This window comes from Manis javanica, chromosome 9 (assembly GCF_040802235.1).
Source record: "Manis javanica isolate MJ-LG chromosome 9, MJ_LKY, whole genome shotgun sequence".
NCBI lineage: Eukaryota > Metazoa > Chordata > Mammalia > Pholidota > Manidae > Manis > Manis javanica.
This window is the reverse complement of record NC_133164.1, coordinates 62,786,253-62,802,255: the sequence shown is the minus strand read 5'-3', so window position 1 is coordinate 62,802,255 and position 16,003 is coordinate 62,786,253. Positions and strand designations below refer to the sequence as shown.

Sequence of the window (16,003 nt, the reverse complement as noted above, 5' to 3'; positions counted from 1 at the left end):
GAGCGCAGACACACAGCACGCGGGGTGCTGGATACTAGGGAAACGAGTCAGTAAAACCTGCAAGCGGCTCCCCACAGCTGGCGTCCCTGGGACAAAGAAAAGCGAGTGCTTTTTGAAAGTCTTAAAGGGACAGGGACCCCACAGCTGGATGGAGGTGTCCCAGAATAATCAGTTAAGCAGCTGGGAACCCGGGGAACTCCGGGCGCCCTAACCCCCTGGGCGGCAGCGCAGCTCTGAGGCCCCTCATGGCAATAAACAGCTTCCTGCCCGCTTCCCGTCCGGCGTGGCCCCACCATAGCAACCACACACAGAGCTTCCTTCACAGCGGCCGGGCAAGAATCAGAAACCCCGTCTGTGAAGAACTGCCCAGCACAAGCTGCTAGAGATCACCATTCTCCCAGGAGAGAGGAAGGCCACAAACTAGCAAGAAGGGACGTTCTCTCAGCTGACACATGCCAACTACCCACGACTATCTCTATCACCATGAAAAGGCAGAAGAATTTGATACAGACCAGATTAACCCAGACAATATCCCTGAAAAGGAATCTAGGGAAACAGACCTAACCAATCTTCCTGAAAAAGAATTTAAAATTAAGGTCATAACCATGCTGATGGACTTGTAGAGAAATATGCAAGAGCTAAAGAGGGAGAATACAGAAATAAAACAAACTCTGGAAGGATTTAAAAGCAGAATGGATGAGATGCAAGAGGCCATTGATGGATTAGAAACCAGAGAACAGGAACGTATAGAAGCTGATGCAGAGAGAGATAAAAGGATCTCCAGGAATGAAACAATATTAAGAGAACTGTGTGACCAATCCAAAAGGAACAGTATCTGCTATAGGGATACCAGAAGAAGAAGAGAGGGAAAAAGGGATAGAAAGTGTATTTGAAGAAATAATTGCTGAAAACTTCCCAAACTGGGGGAGGAAATAGTTGCTCAGACTACCGAGGTACGCAGAACTCCCAAGAGACGGGACCCAAAGAGGACAACACCAAGACACATAATAATTAAAATGGCAAAGCTCAAGGACAAGGACAGAATTTTAAAGGCAGCTAGAGAGAGGAAAAAGGTCACCTACAAAGGAAAACCCATCAGGCTTCTCAACGGAAACCTTACAGGCCAGAAGAGAATGGCATAATATAATGCAATGAAACAGAAGGACCTTGAACCAAGAATACTATTTCCAGCAAAATTATCATTTAAATATGGAGGGATTAAACAATTCCCAAACAAGCAAAAGTTGAGGGAATTTGCCTCCCACAAACCACCTCTACAGGGTATTTTAGAGGGACTGCTCTAGATGGGAGCACTCCTAAGGCTAAATAGATGTCACCAGAGAAAATAAAATCACAGCAAAGAAAGCAGACCAACCAAATACTAACTAAAGGCAAAAAATAAAATCAACTACCAACAAAAGCAGTCAAAGGAAACACAAAAGAGCACAGAATAAAACACCCAACATATAAAGAATGGAGGAGGAGGAATAAGAAGGGAGAGAAATAAAGAATCAACAGACAGTGTTTATAATAGCTCAATAAGCGAGTTAAGTTAGACAGAAAGATACTAAAGAAGCTAACCTTGAACCTTTGGTAATCATGGATCTAAAGGCTGCAATGGCAATAAGTACGTATCTTTCAATAATCACCCTAAATGTAAATGGACTGAATGTACCAATCAAAAGACACAGAGTAATAGAATGGATAAAAAAGCAAGACCCATCTATATGCTGCTTACAAGAGACTAACAAAGAAAAACTGAAGGAACAAAACAGCAGTAGAATCACAGAACCCAAGAATGGACTAACATACAAGGGAAAGGGACTGGGGAGGATGGGTGGGAAGGGAGGGATAAGGGCAGGGAAAAAGAAAGGGGGCATTACGATTAGCATGTATAATGTGGCGGGGGGGCGGCATGGGGAGGGCTGTGCAACACAGAGAAGACAAGTAGTGATTCTACAGCATCTTACTACTCTGATGGACAGTGACTGTAATGGGGATTGTGGGGGCGGACTTGGTGAAGGGGGGAGCCTAGTAAACATAATGTTCTGCATGTAATCATAGATTAATGATAACAAAATTAAAAAAAATGAAGAAGGCAAAATTTTGGTAATTTGCCAATGCAAAGATGTTTTTATTCATTTATAAATACAACTCAGTATTATGTTCAGTTTATACCTTAATAACTATCTCTTTACCTGAGTCAATATGCAAATGTCACATTATTTAACATTTTTTCCTAATTAAATTTGCATATATGAAGGAAAGTAACACATTGGATAATAAATTATAAAGCATAGTTTCAGGCTTATGTGGGATTATGATTGCTTTCAACAATTACTGAAATCTCTTTTCAAAGAAAATCTTCATACTTATGTATGTTTGTCCATGTTACAGACTGAAGACAGCCACAACTGTGGCACTGTCCTAATGGCACAGAACTACTAAATGTATGATGCAAGTCAACTTATTTCCTTTAAAACTTCACAAAGTAATTTCAAGGAGAACAACAAAACATTAAAAGTTGTCAGTGTTCATCCTAAGAATTAGGCAGTCTTCTTTTTTTTCTTCTCTGCTTCTTCCTTTTCCTTTTCTATTTCTGTTACTTGTAATTCAATTTCTTTGGTGCTGAACATCTGAAAAGAAAAATTTTTTTAAACAAATTTTAATTACATCAATAATTTATAAATATTTACAATATGAAGGAAACCAATTATATTTTGCCAAGTAATATTTTCTATTTATAATTTTGTTTTAGAACTTCAAGTGTATAATGAAATACTTCAAAAGGTTCAAAAACAACAGTACTTTCAACAATTATGGACAAAACCTGAACTCTATGACATTTCCACTATCGTACTAAGAAAGCAGGGTGAAATGTCATACCGTGTTACATATCCTATCATGCATATCATTCTGAAAAGATTTTAATGCAAGGCTTATTCTATTCATTAGCAAATAGTTAATTACTGAACCCCCCTTATGTTAGAAGCCTGGAGGGCCAGCAGTGATATAAATGGCAGCTGAATGTCACTTGTTGGTAGCATATCTTGATTTCAGAAGATCTAAAAAGGAAGGAAGAATAACTTCTCTGTACATGGTGCCAAGAATAAATCTCCAGGGGAATATACTGTATTACCTCAAACAGAACTGACTCAGTAGAGGTTCCTACTTAGAAGAACATACCAAAATGGGTTAAGCTTATATTTAGATATCAGCACCTCTAAGTCTTTACAGAGGGTGAGGGATAGATAACTACTTGGAATAAACACATACAAATTAGTGAACATAAGCCTCCAGAAACAACAGAAGTCATCACAATAATGTCAATGGATGCTAAAGGATGTTTCAAGCTTATAATGAAGATTCACAGAAGACTCAGAACATTTTGTCAAAATACTTTGTACTACAGGTATTTTTTTCCTCTTTGGTTAATGATTTACCTTCAAAGGTTGGTTTCTTCTTATTACAGCAAGTTCAATGTTTTTTCCACCAGACTGGACAACCTGATGTAGAACAATTAAAATATTAGGATGCCTTCAGCAAATTTTGTTTTTAATATGCAATTGAGTAAGAAGAGAGTAAGCATTTCTGAGTATGCTTTATTAGGTCACTTACTTCTAGCAAAGCTGTTATTGCTAATTTAATAGCTTCATTGTTGTTTGCTATTGCATCTTCTGTGTAATTCTTTTCTAGAAATTCTTGGACAGTTTTAGCACTTCGGCCTATTGCATTTGCCTTGAAAAATAAAATACAACTACTAATATCATTGTAATATAAATGAATTTATGGTTACTCAGTGAGGCTTAGGTTTAGAGTTTAGTATTTCTTAGCATAACTACCAAATAAAAATTGTAGGCTTGAAAACTTGGCCAACATTTCAGCAGCTCACTGTGTTACTACATGAATAATCTATAATGGTGGCATGACATTTTCAAACATACCAGTGCTCTGCCTGGCCAGTGCATTCTATTATTTTAATAGCTCCCAAGTCCTTGGATAACCAGAAAAAATCAAAAGAGTTGAAACTCCAAAAGATATAGAGAAAGAAAAGGAGGTATAACTTCACAATACTGTACAAAAGAAAAAGACACCAACACAAAGAAAGCTATTTATATGAATAAGACTATGTGCATCATTTTCTTAAACCTTCTTCTTTATATATAAATAAAATATTTACTTATTTGTAAAATAAAGGTCACCTAATTATTGAATCACTATCACCTTTGACTCTGTAAGCAAGAAGGGCTTCTTTTTTTCCTTCCCCATTTTTCTTTGTTCTTTAGAAATTTCCATCAGATGAATCAGAGGCAAATGGATTTCCCTGGCTGCGTGGCTACAGGTAGTATATGGTGTGTTCTTTTAATTCAGCCTAAATATCTAGACTAGTACTAGTGATGATAATGGTGATGATAACAGTACTTTACTTTAACAGAGTACTTATGTGCCAGGCACTATGCCAAGCATTTTACATGGATTCTCACTTAAGCAATTAAATCACAAAAACAATTAGAAGTTACTATTACTAACCCCAATTCACAGATGAAGTAGAGGGCTGGAATGGTTAAAAGGAGCTTTCTCAGCCTCAGCACTACTAATATTTGGGGTGGGGCAATTCTTTGCTATGGGAGGCTGTCTGATGCACTGGAGGATGCTCAGCACTAGATGCCAGGAACACCCCCACCCCCATTGTGTCAATCAAACATGTCTCTAGATATTGCCAAATGTCCCTTGGGGGGGCAAAATCCCCTATTTGTGAACAACTGCCTTAAGTAATCTTGCCCAAGATCCTATAGCTGAGATTAGAAGCAGTTGGCCCTTGAACAATGGGTTTGAAAAGCACAGGTCCACTTACACAGATTTTTTCAATAAATGTACAGTATCTATAACTGGATAGAAGGCAGTAGGTTCCACAGGTGATGTGGTCAATATGTGGGTTCAAAACTTCATGACTCAACTTTTCTTCTCTATTAATTGGTGATGTGTGCCTTGAGAAATGTGATGTGTTTCTTAAATGAATGTTGTGTGTTAACCAAGGCCAGTTCCTGCAACATAGTTATCTCCCCTATTGTGTTGTGCTGGGGTACGTTGCGGAGGGAGTTGTGCACTGAGATCACAACGAGCCAATGGTTGTATGCATGAGATCACCAACTGTCCTTGGATGTATCTGTGTGACTAATAAATATGAGAGGTGCCTTCTCAGCACCACTCTTGAGCTAGTTATGCCTTGAGTCACCTGGCCAGCCTACTAAGATCTTCGACAACTCATCGCGTTGCCTCCTCTATCTGCGGGTCAAAGACAGGGAGGAGGCCAACACAATAGAAATGGAAAAGGAAAGACATCGTACATAGAGGCCAAAACCTAGAACCTTGGTGTTATGAGCACCATGCCCTAACTAACAGCTAACTAGCAGCCACCTGGACTGGAGAGAAACACTAGGATTTGAGAGTAGCAGAGGAGCAGAGGCTGGATGGGTAACCGAGGAAGCAGGCAGTGTACTTTTGCTCCGTAGCCGTGCGCCCCTCCCAGTCCTGGCCTGATCCAACAAGCAGGCAAGCATCAACCTTGGCAGGGACCAGCAGGGCAGATAACCTAACCCTCTGCTTGCTCTTTTCTCTGTTGGACCCTACAATCCTCCCATTTCTTTTCTACTTTTCTTCTCTTTGTTGCATCTGAGTTAACTGATCCATGTTATAATTGGTAGGCTATCAGTAGTTATGTTATTTGGGAGTCAAGTTATACTCAGATTTTCAACTGCGAGGGGTGTCAGCTCCTGTACACAGGATGAACTGTACAGTCTGAACCAGCAATCGAGATTGGAACTCTATTCACTATGCCATCATGCGCCCCTTTGCTGTGATGGCCCCGGAAGCAGAAAGACCCATCTTTTCACTGAAGGATCCCAGTATTATATGAGGAAATGTGTCAGTTTTAACTGGTTAGGATTATGATTATAGGAAAGAGATCTCAGAGATTTTAGTAAGTATGAAAACACACCTTCTGTACCACATGAGAGTATATTCTGTTTGACAGAAGGTTCGTTTTACTTCACAGAACTTTCCTATGCCTCTATATTTCAGAGGATTAAAATAAATGGTTGCAAAAATTAAAATTAAAATTTGTGTCCTTCAAATTTTACTGAGGTCAAAGACAAAGCCTTCAGCCTGGTATGACATTGGAGTTTATTTTCTACTAGTTGTTTTTGGGTAACTGGTTGCTGCCCTAGAGAGGAAGTACGTAAGGACAGAGTTTACCCAAAAATCTCAGTCCTTAAAGTCGCCTTATAAACTCCTGACTTTCCTGTCCATTTCCTTCAATCACTGATATAAAAATTCTTTAACTCTTACCTACATGACTGGTTTCCTAAAGTCTTCTTCTTGCCATACTAATCCCCACACTCCAAACACAGCATCCATCAGCCCACTTGAATAGACTATGATAGTTTTTGTAATGTTTTCCCACCTGTCTATCCTGATTAATGGTGATTTTCTGTGGCAAAAAACATTCACTGGCAACCCCAATACCCATTCTTTCTTTGTGACAGAATGCTAGGCAATGTGCCTGATAATAAATGTCATTTCCTAGCCTCAGTTATTGATAGGAATATTCAAGTATAAGTAAATGGATGGAACTTCTAGAAACCTTTGCTGCCAGGAATGCAGACATTTTGCTGGAGGTCTAGCAGCACCCACCTAGAGAGCAGAGAAAAGACTAAGATAATAAACAAATACCAGTAACTAACTACCTTCAAACTTCTCATATTTATATGACAGAAATAAAACCTTCTGTGTTAAGAATCATCACATCTCTGCTGTTAGGAGCCAGAAACTATACCTCACAGATACACCTCTGACTGGATCCTGTGATATAGGGCCCCATCCCCTTTCAGAAATAAAGCCTATTTCTACAGCTGCTGGAAGTACCAATGGCAGAGAGCCTTCAGCTCTTAACTTTCTTTCTTTTTTTTATTTTAGGAACTCAGAAAGCTTTATTGGGCTGACAGTTAATGCACTTCAGACCTCATATCAGCATTATCGAATGTTTTTAAAACTAGAAACCAAGTACTGCTGAGTCCATTAAGTAACATAATCAACTGAGGGCCTGGCCTGATCATGGCTTCATGCACTTTTTTTTTTAGGGTTTTTTTTTTTTTGAGAGGGCATCTCTCATATTTATTGATCAAATGGTTGTTAACAACAATAAAATTCTGTATAGGGGAGTCAATGCTCAATGCACAATCATTAATCCACCCAAGACTAATTCTCATAAGTCTCCAATCTTCTGAAGCATAACGAACAAGTTCTTACATGGTGAACGAATTCTTACATAGTGAATAAGTTCTTACATTGTAAACAGTACAAGGGCAGTCATCACAGAAACTTTCGGTTTTGATCACGCATTATGAACTATAAACAATCAGGTCAAATATGAATATTCATTTGATTTTTATACTTGATTTATATGTGGATCCCACATTTCTCCCTTTATTATTATCATTATTATTTTTAATAAAATGCTGAAGAGGTAGGTAGATACAAGATAAAGGTAGAAAACATAGTTTAGTGTTGTAAGAGAGCAAATGTAGATGATCAAGTGTGTGCCTGTAGACTATGTGTTAATCCAAGCTAGACAAGGGCAATCAAACATCCACGGATGCAGAAGATTTCTCTCAAAACAGGGGTGGGGGGTGAGGTTCTAAGCCTCACCTCTGTTGATCCCCAATTTCTCACCTGATTGCCCCCCTGCGACTGTGCCTGTCTTAGGTTGTTCCTCCCTTGAGGAATCTTACCCATCTCTGGCTAACCAGTCATCTTCCGGGGCCATACAGGGAAATGTAAAGTTGGTAAGTGAGAGAGAAGCCATATTGTTTGAAAAGGTTAGCTTTTTACTTCTTTGCAGATTTATGCCCTGTGGCTTCTATGCCCAGCATTTGTCTTGAGGTATCTTTACCACTTGGAGGAATTATGATACTTGGTAAATTCGATATGAGGCACGAATTCTATTTAAGGGTTGTAATTAGGAAGGAAGAAGAAAAGCTATAGAGGTAGCAGACGGAAGAAAACATGGGAAGATTGATTATTTATTTGACATATCTTCTTGTAGAGTACCTTAAGCATGTATAGGTTTTAAACTACTAATTAAATTGCGTGCACACATTAACATAATAGGAATACAGTTACATAACCAAAGTAGATCTATAATTACCAGCCATCTCCAGCGAAGCCAAGAAAACCAGTTAGGCACCCTAGGCACTTGTGAAAATTTGTCAATGATATGATGGATATTGTTCAAGTGTACTTGAACAGTCTGAGAGAAATCAGACAAATTAAAACAACCCATTCCTGGGAACTGTTCACATCCCATATGTTCTTTTAACAGTAGATAGTCTGTAGTTGTAAGATTTTGGAGCACTATAACTTTCACTTCTCCTAATTCTTGGTTGAGTTCCAACAGTATAGATCCAGTCAAATTTGTTGTTTTACCGTATGCACAGGCCAGCTTAGATATCTCCTTCTTCATTCCAATGGCAAGTCCAGGAACCGGTGGGATGAATGCAGCTACAAATGCAGCATCGCCTGGATCTTTGTTGAGGTTTTTTGATGATCATCTTCTGGTATGACTCTTCCAGAGAGTGTTGATGTTGGAAGTTCTTTATATCGTATCTTAGTTCATTTTCTGGGTAGCCAAATTAGGCTTTGATCCTCTGTATAAACACAAACGGACCCTTTGCCCACACTTTGATATGCCCTTTATACCACTGTGTAGAACTCATTGGAGGTCACCACACAGGAACTGCTTTTTTTTTTTTTAAGAGAAAGGAATATTATCAGAAAAGTGTACCTCCATAGCCGATCATCTAACACCCTTTAAGTGATCAAAATTAAGGATATTTAAAGCATGCATTAATTGTTGACTTACAGTTAGTTTTATCCTATCAGGCAGTAATTCCCCTTTTCTTTCTTTCTTTCTTTTTTTTGTTATCTTTAATCTATACTTACATGAAGAATATTATCTTTACTAGGCTTTGCCCTATACCATGTCCCTGCTATAAACCCCTTTACAGTCACTGTCCATCAGCATAGCAAAATGTTGTAGAATCACTACTTGTCTTCTCTGTGTTGTACAGCCCTCCCCTTTCTCCCACACCCCCATGCATGCTAATCTTAATATGCCCCTTCTTCTTCCCCCTCCCCTTATCCCTTCCTACCCACACATCCTCCCCATTCCCTTTCCCTTTGGTACCTGTTAGTCCATTCTTGGGTTCTGTGATTCCACTGCTGTTTTGTTCCTTCAGCTTTTCCTTTGTTCTTATACTTCACAGATGAGTGAAATCATTTGGTATTCCTCTTTCTCCGCTTGGCTTATTTCACTGAGCATAATACCCTCCAGCTCCATTCATGTTGCTGCAAATGGTAGGATTTTCCCTTTTCTTATGGCTGAGTAGTATTCCATTGTGTATATGTACCACATCTTCTTTATCCATTCATCTACCGATGGACATTTAGGTTGCTTCCAATTCTTGGCTATTGTAAACAGTGCTGTGATAAACATAGGGGTGCACCTGTCTTTCTCAAACTTGATTGCTGTGTTCTTAGGGTAAATTCCTAGGAGTGGAATTCCTGGGTCAAATGGTAAGTCTGTTTTCAGCATTTTGATGAACTTCCATACTGCTTTCCACAATGGTTGAACTAATTTACATTCCCACCAACAGTGTAGGAGGGTTCCCCTTTCTCCACAGCCTCACCAACATTTGTTGTTGTTTGTCTTTTGGATGGCAGTTATCCTTACTGGTGTGAGGTGATACCTCATTGTAGTTTTAATTTGCATTTCTCTGACAATTAGTGATTTGGAGCATCTTCTCATGTGTCTGTTGGCCATGTGTATTTCTTTTTTGGAGAAATGTTCAGTTCCTCTGCCCATTTTTTAATTGGATTATTTGATTTTTGTTTGTTGAGGCATGTGAGCTCTTTATATATTTTGGAAGTCAAGCCTTTATTGGATCTGTCATTTACAAATATATTCTCCCATACTGTAGGGTTCCTTTTTGTTCTATTGACAGTGTCTTTTGCTTTACAGAAGCTTTTCAGCTTAATATAGTCCCACTTGTTCATTTTTGCTGTTGTTTTCCTTGCCCAGGGAGATATGTTCAAGAAGAGGTCACTCATGTTTATGTCTAAGAGGTTTTTGCCTATGTTTTTTTGGAAGAGTTTTATGGTTTCATGACTTACATTCAGGTCTTTGATCCATTTTGAATTTACTTTTGTGTATGGGGTTAGACAATTGTCCAGTTTCATTCTCCTACATGTAGCTGTCCAGTTTTGCCAGCACCATCTGTTGAAGAGACTGTCATTTTGCCATTGTATGTCCATGGCTCCTTTATCAAATATTAATTGACCATATATGTTTGGGTTAATGTCTGGAGTCTCTAATCTGTTCCACTGGTCTGTGGCTCTGTTCTTGTGCCAGTACCAAATTGTCTTGATTACTATGGCTTTGTAGTAGAGCTTGAAGTTGGGGAGTGAGATCCCCGCCACTTTATTCTTCTTTCTTAGGATTGCTTTGGCTATTCGGGGTCTTCGGTGTTTCCATATGAATTTTTGAACTATTTGTTCCAGTTTGTTGAAGAATGTTGTTGGTAATTTGATAGGGATTGCATCAAATCTGTATATTGTTTTGGGCAGGATGGCCATTTTGACGATATAAATTCTTCCTAGCCAAGAGCATGGGATGAGTTTCCATTTGTTAGTGTCCTCTTTCATTTCTCTTAAGAGTGTCTTATAGTTTTCAGGGTATTGGTCTTTCACTTCTTTGGTTAGGTTTATTCCTAGGTATTTTATTCTTTTTGATGCGATTGTGAATGGAATTGTTTTCCTGATTTCTCTTCTATTGGCTCACTGTTAGTGCATAGGAAAGCCACAGATTTCTGTGTGTTAATTTTGTATCCTGCAACTTTGCTGTATTCTGATATCAGTTCTAGAAGTTTTGGGATGGAGTCTTTAGGGTTTTTTATGTACAATATCATGTCATCTGCAAATAGTGACAGTATAACTTCTTCTTTACCAATCTGGATTCCTTGTATTTCTTTGTTTTGTCTGATTGCCGTGGCTAGGACCTCCAGTACTATGTTAAACAGCAGTGGGGAGAGTGGGCATCCCTGTCTAGTTCCCGATCTCGGAGGAAAAGCTTTCAGCTTCTCGCTGTTAAGTATAATGTTGGTTGTGGGTTTATGATATATGGCCTTTATTATGTTGAGGAACTTGCCCTCTATTCCCATTTTACTGAGAGTTTTTATCATGAATGGATGTTGAATTTTGTCGAATGCTTTTTCAGCATCTATGTAGATGATCATGTGGTTTTTGTCTTTCTTTTTGTTTATGTGTTGGATGATGTTGACGGATTTTCGAATGTTGTACCATCCTTGCATCCCTGGGATGAATCCCTCTTGGTCATGGTGTATGATCCTTTTGATATACTTTTGAATTTGGTTTGCTAATATTTTATTGAGTATTTTTGCATCTACGTTCATCAGGGATATTGGTCTGTAATTTTCTTTTTTGGTGGGGTCTTTGCCTGGTTTTGGTATTAGGGTGATGTTGGCTTCATAGAATGAGTTTGGGAGTATTCCCTCCTCTTCTATTTTTTGGAACACTTTAAGGAGAATGGGTATTATGTCTTCTCTGTGTGTCTGATAAAATTCCAAGGTAAATCTGTCTGGCCCAGGTGCTTTGTTCTTGGGTAGTTTTTTGATTACCGTTTCAATTTCTTTGCTCGTCATTGGTGGTTTAACTTTTGTGTTTCTTCCTTGGTCAGTCTTGGGAGGTTGTATTTTTCTAGGAAGTTGTCCATTTCTTCTAGGTTTTCCACCTTGTTGGCATATAGGTTTTTGAATTTTGTCGAATGCTTTTTCAGCATCTATGTAGATGATCATGTGGTTTTTGTCTTTCTTTTTGTTTATGTGTTGGATGATGTTGACGGATTTTCGAATGTTGTACCATCCTTGCATTGAAGTCTTTAATAATTCTTTGTATTTCTGTGGAGTCTGTCATGATATTTCCATTCTCATTTCTGATTATGTTGATTTGTGTTGATTCTCTTTTTCTCTTAATAAGTTTGGCTAGAGGCTTATCTATTTTGTTTATTTTCTCAAAGAACCAGCTTTTGGTTTCATTGATTTTTGCTACTGTTTTATTCTTCTCAATTTTGTTTATTTCTTCTCTGATCTTTATTATGTCCCTTCTTCTGCTGACGTTAGGCCTCATTTGTTCTTCTTTTTCCAATTTCGATAATTGTGATGTTAGACTATTCATTTGGGATTGTTCTTCCTTCTTCAAGTGTGCCTGGATCGCTTTTGCTGCATCCCACAGAAGTTTGGGCTTTGTGTTGTTGTTGTCATTTGTTTCTATATATTCCTTGATCTCTATTTTAATTTGTTTGTTGATCCATTGATTATTTAGGAGCATGTTGTTAAGCCTCCGTATGTTTGTGAGCCTTTTTGTTTTCTTTGTAGAATTTATTTCTACTTTTATACCTTTGAGGTCTGAAATTTGGTTGGTAGAATTTCAATATTTTGGATTTTGCTGAGGCACTCTTTGTGGGCTAGTATGTGGTCTATTCTGGAGAATGTTCCATGTGCACTTGAGAAGAATGTATATCCTGTTGCTTTTGGATGTAGAGTTCTATAGATGTCTGTTAAGTCCATCTGTTCTAGTGTGTTGTTCAATGCCTGTGTGTCCTTACTTATTTTCTGCCCGGTGGATCTATCCTTTGGGGTGAGTGGTGTGTTGAAGTCTCCTAAAATGAATGCATTGCAGTCTCTTTCCCTCTTTAGTTATGTTAGTATTTGTTTCACAATGCTGGTGCTCCTGTGTTGGGTGCATATATATTTAGAATGGTTATATCCTCTTGTTGGACTGAGCCCTTTATCATTATGTAGTGTCCTTCTTTATCTCTTGTTACTTTCTTTGTTTTGAAGTCTATTTTGTCTGATATTAGTACTGCAGCCCCTGCTTTCTTCTCACTGTTGTTTGCCTGAAATATGTTTTTCCATCCCTTGACTTTTAGTCTGTAGATGTTTTTGGGTTTGAGGTGGATTTCTTTTAAGCAGCATATAGATGGGTCTTGCTTTTTTATCCATTCTATTACTCTGTGTCGTTTGATTGGTGCATTCAGTCCATTTACATTTAGGGTAACTATTGAAAGATATGTACTTATTGCCATTGCAGGCTTTAGATTCGTGGTTACCAAAGGTTCAAGGTTAGCCTTTTTAGTATTTTACTGCCTAACTTAGCTCGCTTATTGAGCTGTTATATATACTGTCTGGAGATTCTTTTCTTCTCTCCCTTCTTATTCCTCCTCCTCCATTCTTCATATGTTGTGTGTTTTGTTCTGTGCTCTTTCTAGGAGTGCTCCCATCTAGAGCAGTCCCTGTAAGATGCCCTGTAGAGGTGGTTTTTGGGAGGCAAGTTCCCTCAGCTTTTGCTTGTCTGGGAATTGTTTAATCCCTGTTTCGTATTTAAATGATAGTCGTGCTGGATACAGTATCTTTGGTTCAAGGCCCTTCTGTTTCATTGCATTAAATATATCATGCCATTCTCTTCTGGTCTGTAAGGTTTCTGTTGAGAAGTCTGATGATATCCTGATGGCTTTTCCTTTGTAGGTGACCTTTTTTCTCTCTCTCGCTGCCTTTAATACTCTGTCATTGTCTTTGATCTTTGCCATTTTAATTTTTATGTGTGTCTTGGTGTTGTCCTCTTTGGGTCCTTTCTGTTGGGAGTTGTGTGTATTTCCATGGTCTGTTGAATTATTTCCTCCCCCAGTTTGGGGAAGTTTTCAGCAATTATTTTTTCCAAGATACTTTCCGTCCCTTTTCCTTTCTCTTCTTCTTCTGGTACCACTATAATACAGATATTGTTCCTTTTGGATTGGTCACACAGTTCTCTTAATATTGTTTCATTCCTGGAGATCCTTTTATCTCTCTCTGCATCAGCTTCTATGCGTTCCTGTTCTCTGGTTTCAATACCATCAATGGCCTCTTGCATCTTATCCATTCTGCTTATAAATCCTTCCAGAGTTTGTTTAATTTCTGTAATCTCCTTTCTGGCATCTGTGATCTCCCTCCGGACTTCATCCCATTTCTCTTGCGTATTTCTCTGCATCTCTGTCAGCATGTTTATGATTTTTATTTTGAATTCTTTGTCAGGAAGACTGGTTAGGTCTGTCTCCTTCTCTGGTATCTCTGTGATCTTGGTTTGCCTGTAATTTTGTCTTTTCATGGTGATAGGAATAGTTTGCAGAGCTGGGACAAGTGACGGCTGGAAGAACTTCCCTTCTTGTTGGTTTGTGGCCTTCCTCTCCTGGGAAAATATCGAACTCTAGTGGCTTGTGCTGGGTAGCTGCACACAGACAGGGCTTCTGCTTCCTGCCTGGCTGCTATGGAGTTTATCTCCGCTTTTGCTGTGGGCGTGGACTGGCTCAGGCTGCTGCTCCAAAGTGGTGGAGTTGCATTGGAGGAGGAGCGGCAGGGAGGCTGTTTATCTCCGTAAGGGGCCTCCATGCTCCCTGCAGATCAGGGGATTAGAGTGCCCACAGATCCCCGGATTCCCTACCTCTGGACTAAGGGTTCTGCCCTGCCCCTTTAAAACTTCCAAATAGCACCTGCCAAAACAAAACGAACACACACAGAAAAAAAGAGGCCACTCTTTGCTCTGTATTCTCTGGCGCCAGCCTCAGGCACCCGCTCACCAGTCTTGCTGCCCTGTTTCCCTGGTATTGGGGTCCCTGTCCCTTTAAGACTTCCAAAAAGCGCACGCCAAAACAAAACAACAACAACAACAACAAGAAAAAATGGCCGCTTGCTTTTCTTTTGTTTTCTGGCGCCGGCCTCCGATACCCGCTCGCCAGTCTTGCTGCCCTGTTTCCCTAGTATCCAGGGCCCCACGCATGCACTGTGTCTGCGCTCTGGTCTGGATGACTGGGGTGGGTGTTCAGCAGTCCTGGGCTCCCTCTCCCTCCCGCTCTGACTCCTCTCCTCCCCCCGGGAGCTGGGGGGAGGGGCGCTCAGGTCCTGCCAGGCCGGGGCTTGTATCTTACCCCCTTTGCGAGGCGCTGAGTTCTCGCAGGTGTGGATTGGTCTGGATGTTGTCCTGTGTCCTCTGGTCTTTATTCTAGAAGAGTTGTCTTTGTTATATTTTCATAGATATATGTGGTTTTGGGAGGAGATTTCTGCTGCTCTACTCACGCCGCCATCTTTGCTCTGCCCCCTTAACTTTCTTTAGGAGGTGCCCTGATTAACAAGAGCTCTCTCACCTTAATATCACACATTCTTCCAGGGTAGCCCATATCCAATGAAGAACTGATGAAGGGCTATTAATGTCCAGTGTCTTCATCCCTACTTGGAACAACTTTGGTAGAGCTACCACAGATCCAGAGCTTCCCAGGGTTTGTGAGATTGTTACTGAGACTGCACTGTAGTCCATCTACTTCCTTCGCCTAATTCTGTTCCCTTTTCTTCAACAAACACTGATCCCCAAACCACTTTCGAAAAACAACGGTTCACCAGCCTTTTAAGTCTTTTGGGTCCTGAGGTTCTATGTCTCTATGGCAGGATTTTCCAAAAAATACCAGAGTGGAGGGAGGATCTGTGATAAAATGGTTATAAATTCAAGTATCTTGGGGCCTACTACTTTCAGTAGCTCTACAAGATTTATAATATTTTTTAGAAGATCCAGAACTTGACAAAACTTATTAGATTTCTTTAAACAATCATCACCCAAGATTAACTCAGAGAGCTTTTTTACCTTACACCTTAACATCAAAAGAAATACACTTTGAGAAACACTGCTCTGAAGTATACAACACACTAACTTTGTTCCTATTTTAAGCATTACTGGCAATAGCAAAACAGGCCCTCAAAAGCATTAACACTGTTAGTTTTGTATACTATGCCACTGGTCATTTTTTGAAAACACTGTTTCACTCAATTACACATATCTTCCAAATATA

At 39.5% G+C, this 16,003-nt stretch overlaps 1 protein-coding gene across 3 annotated transcripts in view; it reads right to left on the bottom strand.

Moving 5' to 3' along the window:
* Positions 1-2,122: 2,122 nt before the first annotated feature.
* PSMA8 (proteasome 20S subunit alpha 8) overlaps positions 2,123-16,003 on the bottom strand; it is a 54,237-nt gene continuing 40,356 nt past the window's right edge. For 2 of the 3 annotated variants that reach the window (XM_073212712.1, XM_037025432.2), the window contains 3 exons: positions 3,619-3,738; positions 3,444-3,506; positions 2,123-2,636 (listed from right to left, as the gene is read on the bottom strand). In XM_073212712.1, the coding sequence (XP_073068813.1) occupies positions 2,547-2,636; positions 3,444-3,506; positions 3,619-3,738 (273 nt within the window). In that variant the 3' untranslated portion in view covers positions 2,123-2,546. The remainder of the gene's footprint in view (positions 2,637-3,443; positions 3,507-3,618; positions 3,739-16,003) is intronic. The other variant, XM_037025436.2, reaches the window with a different exon arrangement.